This window comes from Antedon bifida, chromosome 5 (assembly GCF_963402885.1).
Source record: "Antedon bifida chromosome 5, ecAntBifi1.1, whole genome shotgun sequence".
NCBI lineage: Eukaryota > Metazoa > Echinodermata > Crinoidea > Comatulida > Antedonidae > Antedon > Antedon bifida.
This window is the reverse complement of record NC_136230.1, coordinates 2,948,194-2,972,143: the sequence shown is the minus strand read 5'-3', so window position 1 is coordinate 2,972,143 and position 23,950 is coordinate 2,948,194. Positions and strand designations below refer to the sequence as shown.

Sequence of the window (23,950 nt, the reverse complement as noted above, 5' to 3'; positions counted from 1 at the left end):
TAAAACCGAAATAGAGCATGTTTTTGACGTTTTTTGTGATGTTTTCTACTTAAATTACAGTCACAATGCATTACAATGAAAAAGATAAACGGCAATATATAACACTGCAACCATTTCCGATATTGTCGCACGCTTTTTTGTACAAAACTAAAAGTACTTTAATCCACCGAATGAAAGGTACGTTCCGGTAGATGGGTTCCTATTCAAGTTTTGTTGTCGATATGCCACGGGCTATTGGTATTGATAGTGTGCGTAAAGGAAAGTTGAATTTATGTACATTCCAAAACTAAGGCTTCCAGTTTGTGCAAAGTGTGTATCGAACCATTACCAAATTATTATTAAATATCACACTACCCGTGTCACGACTGATATATATTATATATCACACTACAACTGATATATATATATTTATATATATATTTAGGTTGAAAGTACCAGACCTTTAGGATAGATACCAAGGTAGAGCATAAATAAATAAATAAAATAACAGCAGAAAACTTGGTTACTTAAAACATAAGTGACATAAAACATAGACACCCATATATATAACTCAACCAGTGTAATAATGTTTAATACTCTTTCTCGGAGAAACGTACTTATTAATATAATTTTAAGTATGTTTTCATTTTTTATAAACAATTTATCCTTTAGCCATAACAAACCTTCAAAGGGAATTGAATCAGGGAGTAACTCCGGTGAACTGGTTCACAAAATAGCTCCTGTATCAAGGGGATTACCACCTATCTCATAGGACAGTGAGTAATTTACTATTGGTAATCCTGGCCACATTTCCTAAAAGACATAAAATAATCAAATGGCTCGGCGGAGAAATATTAGATTAAACCCTGTATATCCTATAGATCAACCCGAGACAGGTATTTCCGTCTGAACCTCCATCAACCCATAGGCTTACTGTCTTTAAATTGAATTCAACCTTAACCTAAACAGAAATTCATTTTATTCCAAAAAAATAACTTTATATAATAAGCTTGGTTCCCACTAGAGACGCCACGCCAATGACGTAAGCGCAACGCAAGTGATTTGACCAATGACAAGGGATGTCAACTCGCTTGTAATACGTTTTTAGTGGGCAAGCTTGATGGAACCCACTGAGCTAGTTCCAAATTTAATGGACCACCTGCGCGAACAAAGTACTGTATTTTAGAAATGTTAAAGATTGAAGTAGATTAAAACTAGGCCTACTACTGCAGAGGGGATTCTTTAACTGATTTACGAAATATTTCATAACGTTCGTGCCTGGATGTACGCACGCGAGTGTTCTGCCAAGCCATATGAAAGTAGTTATTCATGATGATAGCCATCTCACTGGCCATGTCATTCGAACTACAATAGACTGCATGATACTCCATGTTGTCCTCGTCAGGATTGTACGAAATCCAGATAAAGAGTTTTGGCGGTTCTCTGCTGGCTCGACATCTTGCAATATCTTCCATTTTGAACCTTTTAATTTCTCTGACATTGTTCTTTGATTCTCCGAGGCGCATTTCAATTCCTTGGCAGTTTAAAACCATGTCGCATTTTGGTAAAGACTTTAGATGATCTTTTGAAGAGTCCCAGAGAATTTCTATCGGACTTTCAGAGTTTTCTGAGTAAGTATCTTTAGGAGGTAGTTGTTTTCCGAGATAACGAACGTTAAAGATCGGATCTCCTCGAGTCACGGTCACACTTTTACTTCGGCTGAACATATTCATAGTTTAAGATTGTGAAAATATGCAATATTATCGGCTTTTGCAATCACATTATCCTGTAAAATAAAATAAAAGTATTAAAATACATGAAACAACATAAAAAATAACTGATAGGATAGTTAAAAATAGTTTTGTAAAATTTCGATCTGTAAACATAAAATTTCTACAGAATATCATTATGGCTGCTATGAACGCCATATTTTCATCTTTACTAACAGGCAATTGCAAAAGTGGATGCATCTAATAAATAAACGCCATAAGGCTCTCCAATTCAATTTCTTTTATTTCGAAAATTGCATCCATATCAACAAACGTAGAAACAGAAAAAGAAAAAGAACATTCGCAAACTCTAAGCTTAAATATATAGGATACTTCTCCATCTACAATACATTTTTGAGTTGTGGAGCAGCATATGTTTGCAAACACAAGCAACAAGAATATTGTATGCCTATTATTAGATAATTTACGTAAAATTGCTGTCTTCATTGAAACCATGTCAATTTATAATGCATGTTTAGGAAAGAGGAAGGATTTTGAATTATTGGACTCAAAACATGATAGAATGAAAATTGTACGTTTCAATACCATATATGTGCCATAGATGTCATACAATGGCAGCATCGTCTAAGAACAAGTAGGCCTAATTTGATTGTGAAGTAATAGCGAATGGCAATGAATCATTTTCTTGGATAAATTGATGCATTTTCGTCTTAGGTAAATTACCAAAACTTAGCACACAAATGTGAACATACATGAAATTACAGATTTTGATGTTTTATTGTTTTATATAGGCCTAAATACTGTAAATAACGTATGGTAATCGACCATTTTTCCGGAGAAAATTATGCAATTTCGTCTTAGGCAAATTACTGAAAAACAACAAACAAAGGCTTGTATGCGATGAACATAAAATATAGATTATCATTGAATAATAATTATATGCAGCTTCAAACCACAAAAAGCACACAAGATGATGCATATGAACATACAAAACGTTACAGACTCTTATATTATATTGAATAACTAATAAATGTGTATGCTGTGAATACAATATGCATATTAAATATTTATTATTAAAAGCTAAAATCACTAATTACTAAAACATCGTCAACTTACCTTTATTTGTCATTTATTGTAGCAGCAGTTGCAGTGTGAAATGTTGCATTGTTCTGTTCATATTTCATACCACCAGACGAAATCGTCGACTAATCAATACGGTAATTGTCATTGTTGTTGTAACGCTTGATTGATTTCAAACAATGCGCGTAATAATAGGTTATTATAATCTATCGGGCTATGAAAATACAACTGTTGATGTTGATGGTAATTAATAGTTGTCGTCCATGTTGCATTGTAGGCCTAACAATAAACTGCAGATGTTACTATAGCTAAAAAGTGTTGAGAGATTCATGTTGTGTTCACAGTCATATTAAATTTATTATCATCTACATGCCAACATGAGACTTATTTCTCCATGCCCCAAGTCTGTAGTTATTGTCCCTTAAGCTTCGTTCGCACTAGGACGCAACGCAAGGACGCAGACGCAACGCAAGCGAGTTGACCAATGATAAAGCGACAGTTCGAATAATCCATCGCTTGTGATTGGACAAATCCCTTACGTTGCGTTACGTCGTTGCGTAGCGTCTCTAATGGGAACCACGCATTATGTTATCTTTTTACTAATTTCGGTCAATAACCTAGACTAGCAAACATACAACATGGAGGAATGAATCTATGCAATGGAAGTATATTATGTTCTGTTAAAAAATGAACACCTTCCACACTTCATTTTTTAATATCAACCCGAATTTATGGCTTTGATGGCAGAAAGACGAAGCGAGATGCTTGTGGAGGTCTCAAAGTTAACCAGATATTGATAATGACATGAGGCTAAGAATTTTTGTGCTGAAAATCTCCATGCATCGAGAGAACCGCCCAATCCTTGGGGCTGTTCAGAAAGAGGTTTAAATTGTGTGCTGAAAGCGCGCGCGAGTAGTATACAGGCTATAGCCGCTCACTCAGAAAGTAGATACATAATCAATTTCTCCCTTTTACCAGACGGTTTATTAAAAAATACGGGTAATACAATTGAATATAATATTAATAATATACCAATAATACAAAGATGTAGCACAAAAATATACACTAAATTAGAATATGTTCTAAATAAAAACAAATGTTACTGCATAGGTCCTACATACAAATAATAAGAAGAATGTGTTTTTAATCATTGGAGATGCAATATTTTTTTATGATTGCTTAGATTATTCTAATTCCATTATTCGATTTAGTATTAACAATTATTCCAAACCGTATTAAAACGACATTGTAGGCCTATTATTTTGTGGACGCTTTATGATGTACAACGCAACAGTACGTCGACACATCTCCCATATGCCTACCAGTACCGTTACGAAATAGCTTCTGGTAAAGAATACAACGTAACGTACAATTAAATGAAAGCTACATAACAATAGTTTTTTTATAATTCTTATAATACACTTATTGGTAAATGTAGGCCTATCGTATTGCTTTTTGAAGCGGTTCTTTATATTATTGATAAATTATAATGAAAAAGTTCTAGCCAATCAGAAGAGAGCAGACAATGAACAGCCCCGGATGAAAGGTAGACCAAACAGGCCTAGGCTGAATGATAATCTATAGACGTAAAAAAGATAATAAAATACTACAATAACGAGATATCTGGCAGGACTGAAAGACATCGCATAATTTGAGTGTGGTGAGTAATTTTTAAGTATCAAAATAATTATAGCCCAGGCCTAGCTATTATCAATTTAATTATAGCCCAGGCTAGCTAGGCCTACTGACTATCCACTTGCCCACCAACGAGACCATTCCAAACTTAAACGAGATACCAAACGAGTTGGCGCTGTCTAATTTGCTGACTGAACGCTCATCGGGCACATGCATGCTAGGGCCTAGAAACTGTAAATAGAACGTAACTTTCGGAGTCCTATGATTTTCTCAGCTGTAAATTGTATTATTAATTAATGTAGGCTTAGCATTTGTTTATATAGATTGTATTTTTAATGGGAAAGAATGCTACAAATCATCATCATCGATGTCAAAACTATTTTATTTTATATATAGTTTGAAACTTTACTGTTCCTACATATAGGCCCAATATGGAAAACTAATTATGTGTGACGTAACGTTTTTGTGTCGTTACGTTTTAAGACGTTGAATGTGTTATGTCTTCAACTAGTCATCAATTGACTTTGGCGGCAACGCTTACTTAATGAAATTATAGTCAGATGTTGAATTCAATAATACTGTGCTAAGTGTTCTCGAGTAGTGTAATATAATTATATAAATACAAAAATATAAATATCTTTATTGTAAGGATTGGCCGAATGTATTTATAATTGTATTATTTTTCTACAGTGCTATTTATATAGGCCTACATATTATAATTAGGTCATCGGTTATTCAAATTTCTATACCGCTACACGTATGTATTATTAGTAAAATGTTGATTGTGTCATTAGTGCCGATGTTATTTATTCTCGACTCTTCAAACTCTCGATACATGAACGTCTAGGTTTAATAACTATACTCTCTGAACGGATCGCTGTATCTCTGTGACTGACGACCCCCGTGCATGGATCTTCTCACTGGTGGAATCTCCATATCGTCCACGGGATAATTAGGCCTTCGTGCCGATGATCTCATGCTTCGTCTTGGCGGATGACCCATGTCGTCTGAAAACCCATTCATCATGCGCGGCATGGGCTCATCCTCAACGAAATCGTATCTCTGGAGTCGTTCTCCCGTAGGACCTTGACGACGACTGAATATTGGGTCCATTGTACTGGCACGGTCGTCTTCTGGGTAGTCGTCGTACATGAAATAGCGAGTTGATCGTGGAGGGCCACCGTTTAGCATTGGACGTGGTTCCCGTTGAGAGTAGATGTTTTGCGGCGCTTGCGTGTCATAGTCATAACGTTCATGGTATTCTGTAAAAAAAACAATAGTACGTTTAATCATGTAGAAGTAATGATTAATTAATCGCATATTACCACCCATGTGATATAACCAGCAATATAGTACGTAAAGCTGGGTTCCCACTAGAGACGCAACGCAAGGACGTAGACGCAAGCAAGGTGACCAATCACAAGCGATTGTTCGAATAATCCATCGCAATTGTGATTGGTCAAATCACTTACATTGCCTTACTAGTGTAGTACTCGGAACCAAGCTTAATCGCGTGTTTAGGAATCATCCGTAATTGGATACGCAACTACTACGTATCAGCGCGCGCATGGACGCGTCTTACTCACATCTTGATTTCTTTGATTTTCTACTTCGATTTCTAGTGAAGAATAATGATTATTTAATCGCATATTACCACCCAAGTGATATAACCATTAATAGTATACGTAATCGCGTGTTTGGGAATACCGTATTTGATACGCAACTACTACGTATCAACGCGCGCGCATGGACGTGTCTTACTCACCTCTTGGTTTCTTTGATTTTCTACTTCGATTTCTAGTGAAGCGGTCATCGTCGGATGAGCTGTCTCTGTGTCTTCTCGGTTGGTATACTGACCGCCTCTCTTCTACGTCATCATACGCACGTTTAAAAGCTCGAGCGAATGACACGGTTATTGCCTCAGCAACGTCTGCACCTTTAGTGTAAAATATATGGCAGAGGTAGCCCTGTCTTGCCCTGGCAACGAATGTAAACGCCCGTGGGTAGTTGAAATCAGACGCACAGTATTGTATTGCGTAAATTGGAATGGATTCTGAATAGTCGGTACCTGTGACGAAATAAATATGATATTATTCATTGGAAACCTTTTAAATAAATTTGCACGGGGAAAAGACGGTGGTGTAAATATTAGAATAATGTTATTAACTATAAAAATGTAGGCCTATGATATTTCCTTTATGCACAATGTTATAATGCAAGAAGGTTATGTCATAAGTAATAATTATTACTCCATGACAATTATTATAATTGTTACTCCATGGTTAAGTCCAGATAATTGAACATAAGTACGTGGGAACGCTCCGTTGCGCATGTGCAACAACGTGTTGGTCCTAAACTACTTTCTACGGGATGTGGGACAGCCGCCCATTTTTTGGTCCTAAACTACTTTTTACGCGATGTGGTACGGTTCACTTCTTTGTCCAACCTCCGGTATTTTTTATGTGGAACGGCCCACATGTTTGTCCAAATAACCTTTTTACGCAACTCATTGGTCCAAAACTACCGCTTTATTACCGTACATCCATTGCTCATTCTTTATAATTATACCCGTAAGTGATTTCCATATTTTTTAGATGCGTCATATTTCAACGCCTATTTTACCGAAATGGAAATAATCAAAACACTAGCTATCATATTGCCATAAACCGATATTCAAGAGGTGCTTGAATTAAACCCAACCAAAGTAAAAGAGGCATATAGGCCTAAGCCTCCTATATTATTCTTAGCAGTTTTGATCATCGGAATTACAAGCATCACCGGCCTAAGCCAATCACACCAAAGTACAAGATATTGTCCAAAGTAACTCCATTGCCGCACCGTCCTCTTACTCAATTTTTCAACTTGGCACGCCTTGTTGGCCAAAGTTATTCATGCAAAATACACAGTAAATACATCCAGCGCCCACTGGGTTTTTTGAAAGAAGTGTTATTAAATTGTATCTCCTGTCTGAATTCAAGCTCAAATAATCATAATCATTACGTGTGCGTGACCTTGTCATTTTCCTACATCCCATACCCAACATTCCAAGCTAAAAACGTGCATGGCAGTTCGTAATGAGGTTTGTAAAGAGCTTTCAAACATTAGGCCTAATTGTCGAAATATAAACAACATACTAGAATAGTGTATTGTGTTATATTAACAAGCTTTACTGTAAATACAATAGAGAAAATGATCATATGTTTTAAACAAGGGAACGGGTGAAAATGAAACTATTCACGAAAACAAAATCTTTCAAGGTGATTGCAATTTTCGAATGGCGCTAGAAAGATTAATTCAACGAAATTGTGAATAATGGAAATATCCTGTTGCGTTAATTCTAATGTGGTTTGCTTACTTAACATTTCCAGTCTTTTACGAAAATATTACGATTATAAATATATATATATATATATATAAATCCAAAGGCAAATTACTGAAAAAAATGACAATGCTGTGGGTATCAGTGGCTGGATCTCAATGAAGATACAAAAAAAAAAGCGAAAAGCTAAATCAAAGCAATAAAGTAACCAGCCAGAAAAGTTAGCAGAGCTTTCGTGCAACACTAGCCCTTCATCAGTGCAAGTATATCTTCTTTTGAGGTTTTATTGATTGTTTTATAATTAGAATTTTGGACTAGGTGCCAGGTACATACAGTTATTTGTATCCTTCAATTCAATTCAAATTCACAATATATAAGTTAATTGTTACAATATTGCAGGGATCTTATAGAGAAAAGTTACTACATATATAGAAAGGTATACATATAGTATTATAGCATTTGTCAAAGTGAAACTGTTTGAAGTTGGAAATCATTTTTTAGAAATTAAAATGTTTTACAAAGTGTAGACTAGGTTTAGGCTTTCATCCAGCAATAATAGAAGACATTAGTGTAGACATTACGATATTATGTGATCAATAGCAAGATGTGATTTGGTGTGAGGTTAAACTTTATCCCAGAAGGTTTATTCTACCAAATGCCGAGAGTAACCGTCGGTAGACTTGTTTAATAACAAGATTGCTTTTAAATTCAGGATATGATTAAAAGCTTAATTTTCTTGATTCACGTTTATACTTGCGAAAGGTGATAACGCGTGAGACCTTGTACCTTGTACAGAAATACTTAATCGGCATGAATTGAGCTCATGTGCCAGTTTGGCGGTTAAGTACAATGTAGGCCTAGTGATCATTGTAACTACTAGGAAGCAGATATGCCCCACATAACTTATGGGCTTAGGCTAGTGTACACTAGCAAACTTTAGTTTACAAACACAATCAAATTCCCAGTACGGCAACAACAGTTTCCAAAGTTTGTTGGTTTAGAAAAACATCGGCAAACTTTAGAAAACAAGTTTTGCAGAAGTTTGCCAAAAACTCCGAGTTACTGGTGTAGACGAGGTCTATTTAATCGGGTAAGTTGGTTCACCCACAGAACTGGTGTTAACATATAAAATCAGCTTACCCGGGCAATAAATAACTAAAGCTCTTTTTACACTATCAAACTTTATGTGACAAAAAAACGGGCCATGATGATGTCATTATTACGTCTACCATATTTGGGTATATCACTACCATATTTGGGCACATCACACTTTGTGATAGTGTAGACAGAGCTTAAGCCTGTACGTTACCTATTGGATAAGGTGTTTTTACGTAATTGTACTTGTAGGTTTCCGTCTGAGCATAGCTTAGTACTGTATTCAGTATACCGGTAGTTAATCAGTATCTGCTGGCCACAATGAAGAGTGCATTACACATATATTTAGAGACATGGCGTGACTATTACGTGTAGAATGAAGGGAGTATTCCATGAATGAATTAAACAATATCATGTGATGAGTAAGGCATAGAGACCCACACCCTTGTGTACCGCCTGTTTATCAAAACCATTGTTATACAATTAATTCAATAAAATCCGTATTGCTGACTTTAATAGCTTTAAAAAAAAATCACACACGTTTTAACCGACAAAATATTGTGAAAGGACTTGTTGCTGAAGTAGCAAAGGCGGGGGAGTAAACGAGTACATAAAACTCAATAGACTTGATAATGGTACGATCTCTATATTTACTTCTTCGACACTTTAGCGAAAACCTGAAACCAACTCTTTACAATGTGTTTGATGACGTCACGCAAGCTAAGTTAAACTCAACGTTCCACACTATATTTTCTCACCTATTTTGCAATACACTGAGATAGTAAAATGGCCGAGCGGTTAAAGCAGGGGCGCCGTTTACCGTACCTAAAGAGCCAATAACATCGGCAAGGGTTCGAGGCCGACTCGCTCCATGGTTCTGGCGGTAGAACAAGTCTTCTCGGATAAGGACTATAAACCATAGGTCCAGTGTACACAGTTATAACCTGTGCGCACTTTAAAGAACCCAGTTCATTATTCGAAAAGAGTAGGGGGTTACCCCGGTGAACTGGTTCACAAAATAGCCCCTGTATCAGGGGATTACCACCTATCTGATAGGACAGTGATTAATTCACTATTGGTAATCCTTGGCCACATTGCCTAAAGACATAAAATAAAAAATAATAAAATAAATAAAATGGTCCCTCGATAAAGAGGGTTTACCTTTGGGATGTCGTGAGGGCCCCTCGGTAGAAATAAATGATTAATAAATAAATGTGGCCTATATTTTCTGCCGCGTTGGTGTATTTTCAAGAAATTGGAAAAGAAGAGGCTTAACGTTAATGTTGCTCTGTCGTTTAATTCCTCTTAAATAATGAAAAATAAACAACTTTCAGAAAGAAAGCAAAGTGTGATATCATAAAGAGGTTTGATGAGTTTACACGAGTTTGACCACTGAAACTTTCGTGCCATTTTAAGCTGTCGAGCATGCACCACGAGCCTAGAAGGACTACAATGTTAAGCTCTGTCTACAAACTAGTTTGACAACAAACTGTGATGTGCCCAAATATGGTGGTGATATGCCCAAATATGGTGGTGATATGCCCAAATATGGTGGTGATATGCCCAAATATGGTAGTGATATCATCATGTCTATATATATATGGGAACATCACATGTATTTATCACATAAAGTTTGATAGTGTGGACAGAGATTTAAGAGGACAATTGTTAGTCACCAACATACAGACAATTCGACAAGCCAATGAAAGAGAAATGAAAAAGGAAGTTCATTGTGTACAAAGTAATTACATTACATAATAACTATAACAATTATGACTAACTATGCAATAACAAGTGAATAGTAGTAATAATGATCGATCGTGCATCTGACATTGGGCTTACATGGCTGAGGACGATTCGGTATATTTGCTAATGTCACACACCCATATAAATTATCCAGTTGTGGTATGCAATAATATAACACAGATTGCTGCTATAGATTCAATAGAACTAAAAGCAAATAATTGAGTGTTTGTCAAGGCTAATTTATTGTTCATTGTTGTCTTTTTTAATTGTTAATGAAACGGTGGCCGTGTACACAAGTGATGCAAATCAATAGTCAAGTGTTACATATGCTACGTGTGAACACATTTTTAAAGTAAACATTGTATGGTGGATTACTATAATTATTACTAAATATTTTAACGTAATACTGTTGCTTATATGTGGACGTACCCAATTTGTTTACGGACTCTGTGGCCGTGTTCACCAATAACACTTAAGTGAGATATTTCCCTTAAATATTAAGTATTCCACTTAACTCAATAAATATTGAAGTATTTCACTGAATTGTATTCATTTAGATAGGATATTTTTGATTTTTATTTAAAAGTGTTTCGCTTAGCACAAGTGTGAATACGGCCACTGAGGCGTAAGAGTTGAATATAGGGACGGTTGCCGAAGTATTGTCTATAAGTTGTTTCGATAAATGTCACCAAGTTGATACCATCAGGGAAGAGTTAAATTACACCATGGACCTTATATTCATTGTTCAATTCACAACTTGTGAATTCAAGTCATCATTTGTTAATTACAATTTTTAATTAGTTCTAGTTTAAGTTACCTCTTTACTGAGCTCAAGCTTTTGTTAAGCCAGTACATGACAGTTCTTTGTTATATACAATGCATGATGGGTGCAGCATAGGTAAAGGTATTTTGTTAGAACTGTACAATTTTATAATCCCATGGAGTTTTCCATAGGTCCATCAAGAGGTATGTTATGGAGTAATATACGGTTCAATTAATAATTATTACTTAAGTATGGCAAGCTTAAGGCGCAAATATTCTTACCAGATTCTTCAACAACAATCTTCCTAGATTTAATTACGATATGATATCTCCTTGGTTTGTATTGTGAATATCTGTAGCCTTCTACCATGTCACGAACTACCAATCCAACTGTCTCTGGTGCTGGTTCCACCGCTCCCATTTCCTTAGATCCAAGAAATCTAGCAGAGAAAACGAAATCTCCAGAAGGCGGAGGATAGCTATGGCCATTACCGTTACCATACTGAGCCATGTACTGCTCTTTCAGTTTTTTCTCCCGCCTAGAAGGAGAGCGATATCGCGCACGATCGCTGTAATACACAGGGTATCGCCTGCTCATGGTTCGGTGGGAGCAATGTTCAAATCAGCTCAGAAAATAACAGATATTTAACGAATATTCTGCGAGTTAGTCAACAAGAAACATAGATCCACCATGACCGTTATTCGTTGTCAGTATGGGAGAATCGTGTCGCTTGGTTAGTCCTATTCAGTAGAATTCTATATGCCTAGTTGCTTCTGTACACGCATTCGTCTCGTTACCTCATTGGGCGCAATGACAATGCGCTAAGCCCTCTTCAATAGACCTTTCAGCCTCTTGAACAAACTGAACGTCCTAAACTATCGTGTTCAATGCCCATAACAAAAGATTCATTGCCTGTTTTTATTAACACGAATTCATAGAATTCCAGTCGAAACCTAGGTTTAAGCTGATGGCCGCTTGTTGCTGCAATTATTATAATTGTTGCTTCAGTTGTTGAGCCTTTATTACGGAAATGATATGTATCGAGCATTCGGACACTAAATCGATATAGCGACATGACGTGGAAATTAATAATCGAAATAATATACGAGTGAATAGCGTTTTAGCGTGCACAGCGTTCAAAACTAAAAAAATGATACTTATTAAATAATTAATATTTGAGTACGTTTACATATATGGAGCTAAACATTGTTGCACAGAATGCGCTTTCCTTTGTATTTATAAAAAAGAAATCTCAAGACTAGACTGTTCTAACTACGGTACTAATGTCGGTAACGTAGAATCTTGCTGTTTCCATATTATATTTTTTTTGCACTACCAAACTTTCCTCATTTTCTTATGTCTCTCTCCATCCTTCTAAACACACCATGACCAATTAATTCGTTGTAGAAGACCACGCGTATTACGGTACCGGATTGAAACGCGCGAAAATCGTCGCAATTAACGAAAGCGCTTAATTTAACACACGCGTACACGTACGTAAGCATTCGCAAACCAATGACTTTACCGAATTGCCTAATTACGTGTAATGTTCACGTGAAAGCAATATCAAACTTTATAGGCCTACATTCGTCAACGAATTCATACTTTTAATTTCGCTGGAAAATACACTCCCGATATTGTGTTAAATAGTAACCATCTAAAAAAAATCATGGTTGTTTGACAAAAAATGAATCGAAAAAGCTTTCCATTATTATTATCTGTTGTTGTAATTGATTTTCAGGTCGGAGGCTATTGACGGGTTTCTTTGTCGGCATACAATGCGGGATAATGAACATGTTTGTCTTTTTTTCAATTCATATTGGCATTTACAATATTGATACTATCGGATACTGATGTTTTGTCAGTTATAAGAATCGTAACACGAGATAAGATTTCTTACAAAATAAATACAGTTTTAAACATGTCTTTTCAAAATCTGTAGAGGCTATACGCTTAACGAGTCGCTCTGACCATGGAGCTAGAAGTAACGCTATGCTCTGACGTACAAAGAACCGGTCCCTTGCCTATCATGTATCATTTTATTGTGTGGATTATTTTAACAATGGGATAGGTATGTGAGTGGGTGGTGTGGTGGAAAACTACACAATCCCGTTACTCCTACCAACCAAAACAGTTTTTAAGTAGAATGTTGGTGGCGCTATTTATTCTGACTTCTGACAAGCAGTGCATAGTAGTGGTAATGATATACATTTATAATTGAAAAATCAACCTTAGTATCACAATTCAATTGAGTTCACTAATTTGTCCCAGAAAGGTCCAGTGAAGAAATTGTCCAGATGTTTTAATGTCCATTGGTCCATAGTTAAACCCCAAAAGAAAACAGTTGATTTGACCTCTAACCGTTTACATCGTAAAACTATTAGATATTGACAGTTTTAAGCAGAGATTCGACATTCATCATTGTAACACCCCCTCCCAGATAAGATCAATCACTCCCATCCAAACGTACCTGGACAGACTTAGGACCAATCATTAAACTCACAGATGATGTAATTTCTTCGCGAAGACACACCTTACTGACACTTCCTCAGAAGCACATCTACAGCCACACCTCACTTACAGCATCACTTATACTTTGTTCCTGTTTCTGTATAATTATGTTGTATTATGTATTATAACGTATTATTGAATAAACAACTATGATATTCAATCAACCAAGCGAGTAGAGTCTTTAATACAGTAAAACCTCCACACATTATATTACAATAGGCCATCAACTACACGTCTCCATCTCACACGGTTCTGGGCAATTCCTTCAACTTCTGTCCAGTTATAGCCATCATCCTTCACCTCCTTATCCACTTCTCTCCTCCATGTGTATTTATTCTGAACTTTACATAATTGTGTTTGTGCACAGTCCTATCTTGTGATAATTCACACCAATTTAAATGTCTCTCACATCCAACAACCAATATTGTTTTGGCAATAATATAAAAATAAATTAGTAAAAAATCTGTAAATTAACCAAAGTTTCTTGTCTGTTCTGGTTTTTGAAGTTCCATTTATTAAGTACCAAAGTCTGTATAAAGCATCGCCCTGGTAAACCTTTTAGATAGTACATCTATAACAATTAATACTAATAATACAACTAATAAGTAATACTTTTTAAATCAAGAAAATAAAAGAATACAATTAGCATCATAAAAATAATTAATTTGAAATACAATACATTACTGTATAATCTACATTGATTTATTGTTTCCTTATAAAACCATGCCCTGAATTAATAAATAGTACTACTGTAGATTAGGTTTATTATTAATGATATTCATCTTAATACTAATTGCTAATGGCGGACTTCTTGTACAGAAAAGATGGAAGATTAAAATTACTTAATACTAAATTACTGTAGTAATACTTTAGACAAAGGTTATTATTGTGAAAAAGAGGTACTGTTAACAGATAGAAAAATATATAGGTATACATTGCTTTAAATCATGGAGTAAAGTTCTATTTGGTAATTTGCAGTCTTAAAAAAAGAAAAACATTTTGACACATATGGCGTGTCATAGTATGCTTGAGCTGGAAGGTAAATACATTTTTTTGAATATATATTCCATTACCTTATTGAATATGCATTAGCTTAACTAGGTGGTCGCAAAAAGGGAGAACAACCCCCAGTCCAGGCCCCGCAGTTGTCAAATTATTCAGTTAAAAAGTCAGGTTGAAACCTTACCAACCCAACTGATGGCAAGGCCCTGTTAAGTGTTATGTATATGTTTTGATAACAAATTTAAAATTAAGAATTACATGACCTACAAAAAAAAGTTAAAATATGCATAAAATGAATAAAAATGTATTATTATTATTGTAATACAAACAAAGTATTATAAATTTGTACTTTTTACTACGATATATTTATTATATTTAACAGCTAGCAACTTAAATAAGAACTCCTTTTGCATGCACTAATATACTAAATACCTTGTGGCATATCATGCATTTCATGCTTGTAATTAGTAATATATGGATGGTAGTGGTGTTAAGTACCTTCTAGTCCAATGTAAAACTTAAGTAGGATCTTTGACAAGGGGAGGGGAAGACATTTTAAAAATGGTTTGGTATGACTCTTGGTGTGGTCTGACTCAAATTATTATTAGGCTGGGTAGCTCATTGATATGTCCTTTTTAAAATCAGGCCTTGTCTTTCTAGGCTTGGGAGAGCGGTCACTCATTCCTATGACGCCATGAGGAGTGCGATTTACAGCACAATTGTATTTGGCATAACTTCTACACATCATCTAGATACAACACATCTAGATACAGCACATCTAGATACAGCACATAGATATACAGTACAGTACAACCCCGTGTTTCTTTTGTGATAATTTTCAAAAGAAAAGGCCTGTAAAATACTTTACAAAATAGAAAAAAAAAACATCCCTTGATTTGATAGATTTGGAACTTATTTGTAATTATCGTATGATGAACCCGCGAAAACGGTCACCTGGAGAATGATCCAGATTGTCATGAAGATGACCCCACAGACAAGTCCGGCCATTGACCAGCTCTTGGCCGAAGTGGATGCGCTAACAGCACCATCATAGTCTCCCATGTCATACCTGCTTGAACTCTGAAAAATAAATTGAATTCCAAGTTCAAATTTATTATATTTGACAAGTACCCAGTGGCGTAACAGCTATGAGCGCTCACTGGCTAAACCCAGGGCTCAAAGGGCCCCAGAGCATGATCAGCCCCAGCATTGAAGGGCCCCTTAGAAGCGCTTTTCTGCCTGTGTTACGCCATTGCAAATACAGATTTATAAAATACTGTCAACATAGAAAACTGGTGCGGATCCAGGGGGAACGTGCTTGGGGAGCGTGCTTGGGGGGTTCTTGGGGATCATGCTCTTCCTTTTTGACAGCTAAAATGAAATTATGTAACTATTTTTTTTTGATAGACAATAATTATTTTAGCGCTTCCCTTGTTTCCTCCTGGATCCGGGAATTATGAATTGAAACACTTATTATTGGCATTGTGTTACAGCTAAAACTATAGGAATACTTTTCCAATACCTGTGTGCTGTACACTATTCCAATAACTCCAAACGGCAAACAGCAGCAGAGACACACAAATATGGCAAATCCAAGATAGCTCTGTGGCCGCTGTCTAGTAATAACTGTGACAGTTTGCTGTTGAACACCTGGTTGCCCGGCATACCCAACTTGATGTACAGTATACTGTGCTTGCCCAGTATATTGTGGTACTGGGGCATACCCTGGCTGCCCAGGATAAACATATCCTCCAGGTGGTGGTACATATCCTCCAGGTGGTGGTGCATATCCAGGTGCACCTGGCTGCTGTCCATATGGAGATTTTACTTCAGATCCTGGCTGTGGTGGTCCATATTCAGGTGGTCCGTATCCAGGTGCTCCTTGCTGTGGTGGTGATGGATAAGGAAGCTGAACAAATATATAAATTAAATAATGTTACCATTTATTATAAAAGATATTATTATATTAACACTATTTGTTTTATGTACTGTAGTAATTGTATCATTTTCAACAAACTGAAATGATAATGTGTATTAATTAGAAAAATATTATTATATGTAATTATTTTATTGCATGTTTTCATGATTTTTTGTCAAAAGATAGAGTAGAGAAGGTCTGTCGTACCTGAGCTGCCTGGTTATATGATGGTGGCGGGGCATTCATTAGTGGCGGGGCATTCATTTGTGGGGCATCTGTGCAACAACAAAAAACAATTTCAAATGTTATTATTTAATATATATATATTTTTAATGATAGTTAAATACAAATTTTGATTACAATTTGCTTCTTCTCCATATATCATAATTGAAATTAAATTAAATTGTCCTGGATCTAAAAAACTACTAAAGGTTAGAATAGAATAGTAGGCCTACACGACAGTAGCCAACATACAACGTGTGTATACCAATATACTGGGCACGTGACACGGATGGTGATCAAAGACTCGGTGTGACGTCGAGGCCTAGGCCTAGTAGTATTAGTATTGCCTAAACACAACAAGCCTCAGTCTGTGCCTCCTTGTCTTGTCACCTTTACTTAGCCTACCCATCCTACTAGGCCTAGCCTACTTTTTATCCCTCTTTTAAAGTATTTTTATACGCTAAATAGCTGTTTTTGTTTCAAAAGCAATAACAACATGTAACAACGGAATAACAAAATAACATTTGGTTACTTACTGGGATCTTTTTCCATGTTTAATTCCGCCTTTTTTACAAGACAATAAACAATCTAAACTTCTTTGCGTGAGAGCGAAATGCGAATTTCTTTAAATTTGCGAGGATAGACAGGGGACCCAATTTGGTAGTTTACATTTTGTGACTTATGGAATGCCACTAGAATGTACATTTTTGTACTTCATTCCTACTTTTATCCCGAACTCTATATATTCAAACACACTGAATTTCTGAAATTGTTATTCCAGGGGAAAAAACTCTCAATGCTTAAAAAGACTGCCATTCTTAAAACCTTTCCACCTTAATGCGGGCGGGCGCCAGGAAATTCAGTACTGAACATTTCGGCTTTTTTTTGTGTCCAGCACACATGCACCACAAATTCACTCCCATTAATTTATTCAATTTAAAGACGAATGGTGTATTATGGTTATTTTTGCTTAGCTTAGTTCTGTTTACTTCAAAGAAACAGATCATTTGCCATCCCACTACTGTCGTGTCACGTCCATGCCTTTCAACTTACAAACTTTTAATGTTCACTTGGCGCGCCATACATCAAATCAGAAACAATAACTACAGTACCTGTTTGGTATCCAAAAACGTACCCCAATTACTTCACAGTTTACCCGGATACAGTTAAGTGTGAAAACGTCATTATTATTGATGGACGAAATTGTCATTTTGTGCGATTTCGATTTTGAGTCATAATAGTTACAAGCTTACTTGACTGGCAAATTATAATATTTGGTTTAGGCCTACAGTTAATCTATGCGTGCATTGTATTCGATGTGGACGGTGCTCAGTCACATGAGTAGAGTAGAGTAGAAATGTGGCACGATGGTTTGTAAAAAAATCCTTTTTGTGTTGGGTTTTTAAAAAACTTTTTTAATATATTATATTATAGTATAATAATATAGTATAGTATAATAATAATTTATTAAAGTATAATAGTATATTCATCTTTTATACGCAATTTGAAAAATCTGACTGGTGAAACAATTAATAACGAGCCTCATGTGTTCCTTTTACTAATAATTAACTCATATCCTAGTTTAGAAGACCGTTTTAAAAGAAATATGATTTTAACCCCGGTTTAATTCACTCTAAAATTACGAAAAAAAAAAACAAATCGTCAATCGTCAATCCAATTGTAAATCAATTAGGCGCACTGCTGTATACAGGAACCTAATTCGTCGGACCGACTATACCTATTCTGTCCAAATTATTTTGTAAAAGACAAACAATTTTTATTTTTTTGCAAACCATTATTTGTAAGACAATAATAGGTACAGTGTGTCGGACGGCGCCCCGTACCAAACTAGACAAGGAAAAAAGTAGCCTTACTTTACTAGTATTCGGAAATACGAAATTTCAGGAGATCACGAATAGTTTTTGGTCCCACTAATAATAGCGAATGTTATGTTTCATTTTAGTTAGTTTGAGGAAGACGAAGGTCGCGTGATGCTCTAGTTATACGATGAATTTCAGAGTTAGTTAAAATATTACAAGAACAGTTTGAGGGCAATTTTGATTTCACGCAGGCTCAGGCAGGGGGCAAACACAATTATTGGAAGGGCATTTTCTTTCGTTGCGTCGCTAGTGGGAACCAATCTTTAAGTTTAACTTTAGTTTTGGATCAACTAAGGGAAAGTGTTTATAATATATATGGTGGTAAAATTAATAAATGTGTCAAATGATAAATCTCTATAGATTTAATATTTTGAGTGAAAATACATTTTTATTGATCCATTTACGTTTGATTCATTTTTTTAATTTCAGGAAATGAAAATCCATCCTGTATTGCACCACTAATAATATTCAAAAAAAGGTCATCTCATGAGGTGACGTGCAAGGGGCCTGGATAAGGTTGATGCAACTGGTTCACGCCATTCACGCAACACCGTGGTTGGGGCGGAGGTATGAAAAATGTGAAGATATGCACCGCTACTTCAAAAAACATTAATACATAAAGGCCAATATACACAGACGAGCGGTAACGGTAAGCGGAAAACCTCGTAGCTTGTCCCACGTAGAATACTATCATAAGCGGAAAGCGCCTCTCCGCGTTATGTGTAAATGGTCATAAACGGTATAACATACATATTCTATATTTTTATTAACGCTACCGCTCGTCTGTGTAAATTGGCCTTAAATAGTGTACGTCCTAATTTAAAATATACCAATGGCGCCCAATAGTAAATCTGACATCGGATTAAAAGTGTGTTTTCACTGACAAACCCCGGGAAATCCCCTTAAAACGCGCACATCACATCGCATTATTGCAGAAAAAAATGTAATTACTACACAATTTTGACATGATCCCTAAATGTAATTACAACAGCAAAAACATTTTGACAAGATCCCTCAATGGAATTACAGTGTACTTTAAACGGCAATATACAACTACAAACACATGTTCACCAAGCGACTATGAAGCTGTCATCTCGAAAAGTCATACTACGCACGTGAGGGTATTCACATGGTTGTCGTCGCGAAAATGGAAGGTAAAATTAGGTAAAAAGTTTAACTAAGAAATGCCAATTCAGACTAGCTAGAATAATATGCTGCTATAAATGCACCACCGCAGGACTTTGTTGACTTTGACCAATTGTTTTGAGACAATGAATTAAAAAGCTCTGTCTGCACACTATCAAACTAGTTTGACAAAAAAATGTGATGTGCCCATATATGGTAGTGATATTCCCAAAAATGGTAGTGATACGACATCATCATGTCCACATATGGGCACATCACATTGTTTTGTCACATAAAATTTGATAGTGTATAGATAGAAGGGTAAGGGTATTTTGGCCTACATTTAATAAATACAGAATTAAAGAATGCAAGTAATTTAGCATTGTAACAGTTTATGTTGATTTTATTGTTTCTTTTCTTAACATGGCTAAAAAAATGCAGGATCATACTATCGTGACCCCTGGATTAAATTAAGCAATCTCCTTCAGGTATTGCCATACAATTAATTCTTTTAAAAAATCATTGAAATCATACCTTTTTGCCGAGGCATATGGTATAATGAAGTATAAACAAACAGTGTTGTGATTAGCGCCTTGAGCACTTTTTGTGAATATGTGCGCTATATAAATTGTTATATTATTATTATTCAGTGCGATCCTAGTCAAGCTGAGAAGCCAGTCAAGGAAGCCCTTCAACAGTCGGACCCAGCATATATTTGGATGCTAGAGAAGACTGCCTCTTGGATGCGACTGGCATCAGTGGGAGAAACGAAACTGTACTGTACTGTTTTGACATGTTGGCTAGTGAAAGTATAGGGACACTACATATTAAGCAATTCTTTTTGGACATTAATTACTAAAAAACACACATAACACAATACTAAACTTTCTTTCTTTCTTTGTATTTATTTTACGCATGGATTTTTGATAATTACAGATTTTAAGTTTTATTCCTTGTCTTTGATCTTCTTGGTTCCGCGGAGTCGACCAGTACGACGAGCGGCAATCAAACCGACCTTGCGACCAGCTGAAGTGTCTCGTCTGACAGTTGAAGGTGCACCGATATGCTGATGGTTACCACCACCGTGGGGATGTTCTACTGGGTTCATGCAAACACCACGTACAGTTGGCCAACAGTTTCTCTTAGCCTTGTACTTGTGATAAGCTCTACCAGCCTTCAGGAGAGGTTTGTCAATACGTCCACCTCCTGCAGCAATACCTACAAATAATTTTAAAACAACATTTGCTTTTTTTAAAATGATATTTTACAAGGGTGGTCCATTCAGCCGAAACTGATCATTAGGTAACCTCACAAAAATACATAAACATGTAACAATAAAAATTAAAATAATTTATAAAGATAAAATAAAGCACAAAAAATTAGAATTAAAAATTAAATGAATTGATAATGATAATGCATCCGCAAAACTAGCTCTAGAGGAAGTAACAAGAAAGTAAAAAGACCTGTTGGAAGGCTGAAGAAAATATGAACAAGACACACCCGGCCATGACAGGAATAAATGGCTCAAAATAGTAAAACGCGAAGCGTTTTGATGATTTGAAATATTAAAATATGTTTGATTTGTCATACCATATAATGAACAAAGCCGGATATCTGAAAAGATCAAGACTTAACCGATGCTAACTGGGGTACTTACACACTGATCCCCAGTTAGTGGTGATGGTGTATTCCCATACTCCGGTTTGGGTGCTAGCTTGGCATTTTTGTCTTTTTGCTCTCTTCCTTTTGGTTTCCACTCTTTTTCTTTATTGTCGAGCGCATAGAGACATCTTTTATTTTCGCTATATAAATCTATCTTCTATATTATTTTAAACCCATCGGGTGATTACTTACCAACCATGGCGCGATTGGCAGAGTGGATAACTTTCTTGGCACCAGATGGCAACTTAATACGACTTTTCCTTGTGTCTGGGTTGTGAGAGATGACAGTGGCGTAGTTACCAGACGCACGTGCAAGCGCACCTCTGTCGCCGGTCTTTTCCTCAACGGCACATACGATAGTTCCTTCTGGCATGCTGCCAACTGGCATCACATTACCTATAGCTAAAGCAGCTGCAAGATAAAAGTTAACATGATATGTCAAGGAAAAATATGGAAACAGAAACACAAGTCAGCATTAAAATAAAAATGTACTGTAATTACCGTATATATCCTCTGGTATAATCCCACCCCGTAGAACACGAAATCGGGCTGAATTTGGGGGGTGGGACTATACTCGGGAAAAGCCTGGTTCATGAAAAAAATGATTATTAAGCATTTCTTGTAAAAACTCATCTGAACTGGCTGGAGAGAGGTCTGCATTCAGACCAAAAGTCAATACTGGGACTATGCCCAGGGATATGCCTGTTTGTGAAATCAGATATAAAGTATGGGGTGGGATTAGACCCAAAGTGGGATTATACCCGAGGATATACGGCAGGTACTCATTTGATGAAGATGATTTACCTTTCTTTCCACAGTATATGAATTGTCCTGTGTACATGCCTTCTGCAGCTATCATCAGTTCATTCCTCTTCTTGAATTTGTAAGGGTCTCGGAACTGAACTCTGGCAAGGGGAGCACCACGGCCAGGGTCATGAATTATGTCCTAGAGATAAAAAATAACAATAATTGTTAGATAATCAACATTGTTATTTCATTTCATTATTTATTCGGTCTATTTCAGTATATACATAACAAAAAAAAACTGAAATTGGGGAGACCAATTGTTTGGTAGTTTGTACACTGTTAATACTTCCAATTTTTATTTATTTTTTGCTTTCCAAATTTATTAGGCATATAAATCTGTGTCCATTCATTTTCCTCAGAATTCAAGTTCAAATTGCCTTGCTTTTTAACCTGGTTCATTTCTGCTTTGTAGTTTCTTTTTATTAATTAGGGAAAAAATGGCAAAATCAGCACTGTGGTCATGTTACAATAATAGATTATCTGATAACTCCTAAGAAGTAGGAAACTGTTTGCCATTTTTCCCCTGTTATGTACCATACCATACCTTAACAATGCCTTTGATGTATCCATGTCTTTCGGCAAAGTCAATAGTTCTGAGTCTAGCAGGCCCCTTCCTGTGCTTGTTGTGAGACTTAAAGACGCTTCCAGCGCCCTTTCGTTGGCCTCGGATAACACGTCCCATGGTTTTACTAAAAACAATAACGGTTTTTAGGTTAGTTTTAGTTGAGTTTGCAATGTTGTTGAATGGATAATTATTTAATGGTTTAATAATAATTGAGTCTGTCCTGTTTTACGTTTTGGCAATTCGCAATTAAGAATAGTATAACCTACATGTACCACTGGGCCTAGGCTAATACTAATAATGTAATGTAGGTACCACCCACCAGCCCAGCCTATTTTTGGAATATGGATCCAGACATGAACATTGTTACTTTGTGTTTATCGGTATTGTTGTTTTGTAGGCCTAGCTAGCTATTTATATTAATAATAGAACTAGGGCAGTTGTTGTATATTATGCCTTAATATCTAGGCCTAAGGTATATACCGTCTAGGCCAAGCTAGGGACGTAAGCGGATATTCACGTTAGCTGGTGGTATGGGGAAGGCGAGTAGTCTTTCGGCAGAACCATGAGATTTCAAGGCAGGATTATAATTCATTGAAGGATATTTTCTTATTTACCCATATGAAAATGTTAATAAACCTAATAAGAAATACTTAAAATAATCAATTTTTGGTCTAACACATTACTATAACAGGATTTTATAAACAAAATGTGATTTTTAGTGATATAATTATCTACTACGAATTAATTTTATGTTCACCTTCACCAAAAGACGATAAAAGAGACAGGTCAAAGTTTAAAACAAACCTTTTTAGATTTGTGAAAATAATTCAACAGAAAAATATACAGTTTTACATTGGAATAATTTATAATATGTCAAGATTGTTATAAAAATTATTTCCGAATCTAAAATT

The 23,950-nt window shown here is 35.9% G+C and overlaps 4 protein-coding genes across 5 annotated transcripts in view; all 4 read right to left on the bottom strand.

Annotated features, from left to right (window-relative positions):
• Window positions 1-770: 770 nt before the first annotated feature.
• On the bottom strand, window positions 771-2,866 carry LOC144843156 (low density lipoprotein receptor adapter protein 1-A-like). Its single transcript, XM_078699878.1, has 2 exons — window positions 2,826-2,866; window positions 771-1,765 (listed from the first exon to the last, which is right to left on the bottom strand). Exon 2 carries the CDS (start codon window positions 1,710-1,712, stop codon window positions 1,203-1,205), a length of 510 nt encoding a protein of 169 aa, XP_078556004.1. The 5' UTR covers window positions 1,713-1,765; window positions 2,826-2,866; the 3' UTR covers window positions 771-1,202.
• A 2,276-nt stretch (window positions 2,867-5,142) lies between these two features.
• Window positions 5,143-12,375, bottom strand: LOC144842595 (uncharacterized). Its single transcript, XM_078699045.1, has 3 exons — window positions 11,629-12,375; window positions 6,190-6,492; window positions 5,143-5,686 (listed from the first exon to the last, which is right to left on the bottom strand). The coding sequence occupies exons 1-3, from the start codon at window positions 11,942-11,944 to the stop codon at window positions 5,274-5,276; spliced, it is 1,032 nt and encodes a 343-aa protein (XP_078555171.1). The 5' UTR covers window positions 11,945-12,375; the 3' UTR covers window positions 5,143-5,273.
• Window positions 12,376-14,338: 1,963 nt separating this feature from the next.
• On the bottom strand, window positions 14,339-17,631 carry LOC144842900 (uncharacterized). The gene is made up of 4 exons (XM_078699496.1): window positions 17,537-17,631; window positions 16,986-17,053; window positions 16,383-16,769; window positions 14,339-15,940 (listed from the first exon to the last, which is right to left on the bottom strand). Exons 1-4 carry the CDS (start codon window positions 17,550-17,552, stop codon window positions 15,773-15,775), a joined length of 639 nt encoding a protein of 212 aa, XP_078555622.1. The 5' UTR covers window positions 17,553-17,631; the 3' UTR covers window positions 14,339-15,772.
• Window positions 17,632-20,890: 3,259 nt separating this feature from the next.
• The window catches only part of LOC144842895 (large ribosomal subunit protein uL2), a 174,235-nt gene continuing 171,175 nt past the window's right edge, over window positions 20,891-23,950 (bottom strand). The window contains exons 1-5 of one of the 2 annotated variants that reach the window (XM_078699482.1): window positions 23,797-23,876; window positions 23,019-23,163; window positions 22,472-22,613; window positions 21,860-22,078; window positions 20,891-21,223 (exon numbers count right to left, since the gene is read on the bottom strand). In XM_078699482.1, coding sequence (XP_078555608.1) covers window positions 20,952-21,223; window positions 21,860-22,078; window positions 22,472-22,613; window positions 23,019-23,156 — 771 coding nt within the window. In that variant the 5' untranslated portion in view covers window positions 23,157-23,163; window positions 23,797-23,876 and the 3' untranslated portion in view covers window positions 20,891-20,951. Of the gene's footprint in view, window positions 21,224-21,859; window positions 22,079-22,471; window positions 22,614-23,018; window positions 23,164-23,796; window positions 23,877-23,950 lie in introns of those variants that run through there. The other variant, XM_078699483.1, reaches the window with a different exon arrangement.

What these genes read in the sequence shown, in the direction of transcription:
- LOC144843156 (XM_078699878.1), bottom strand. Translation starts at nt 1,712, where the DNA reads ATGAATATGTTCAGCCGAAGTAAAAGTGTGACCGTGACTCGAGGAGAT.
- LOC144842595 (XM_078699045.1), bottom strand. Translation starts at nt 11,944, where the DNA reads ATGAGCAGGCGATACCCTGTGTATTACAGCGATCGTGCGCGATATCGC. An exon ending in GATTGTTGTTGAAGAATCTG is followed by an intron (nt 6,493 to 11,628) that starts GTAAGAATATTT and finishes ATTTCGTCACAG; the next exon opens with GTACCGACTATTCAGAATCC. An exon ending in AAAATCAAAGAAACCAAGAG is followed by an intron (nt 5,687 to 6,189) that starts GTGAGTAAGACA and finishes TTTTTTTTACAG; the next exon opens with AATACCATGAACGTTATGAC.
- LOC144842900 (XM_078699496.1), bottom strand. An exon ending in CATATAACCAGGCAGCTCAG is followed by an intron (nt 16,770 to 16,985) that starts GTACGACAGACC and finishes ATATTTGTTCAG; the next exon opens with CTTCCTTATCCATCACCACC. An exon ending in GAATAGTGTACAGCACACAG is followed by an intron (nt 15,941 to 16,382) that starts GTATTGGAAAAG and finishes TTTATTTTTCAG; the next exon opens with AGTTCAAGCAGGTATGACAT.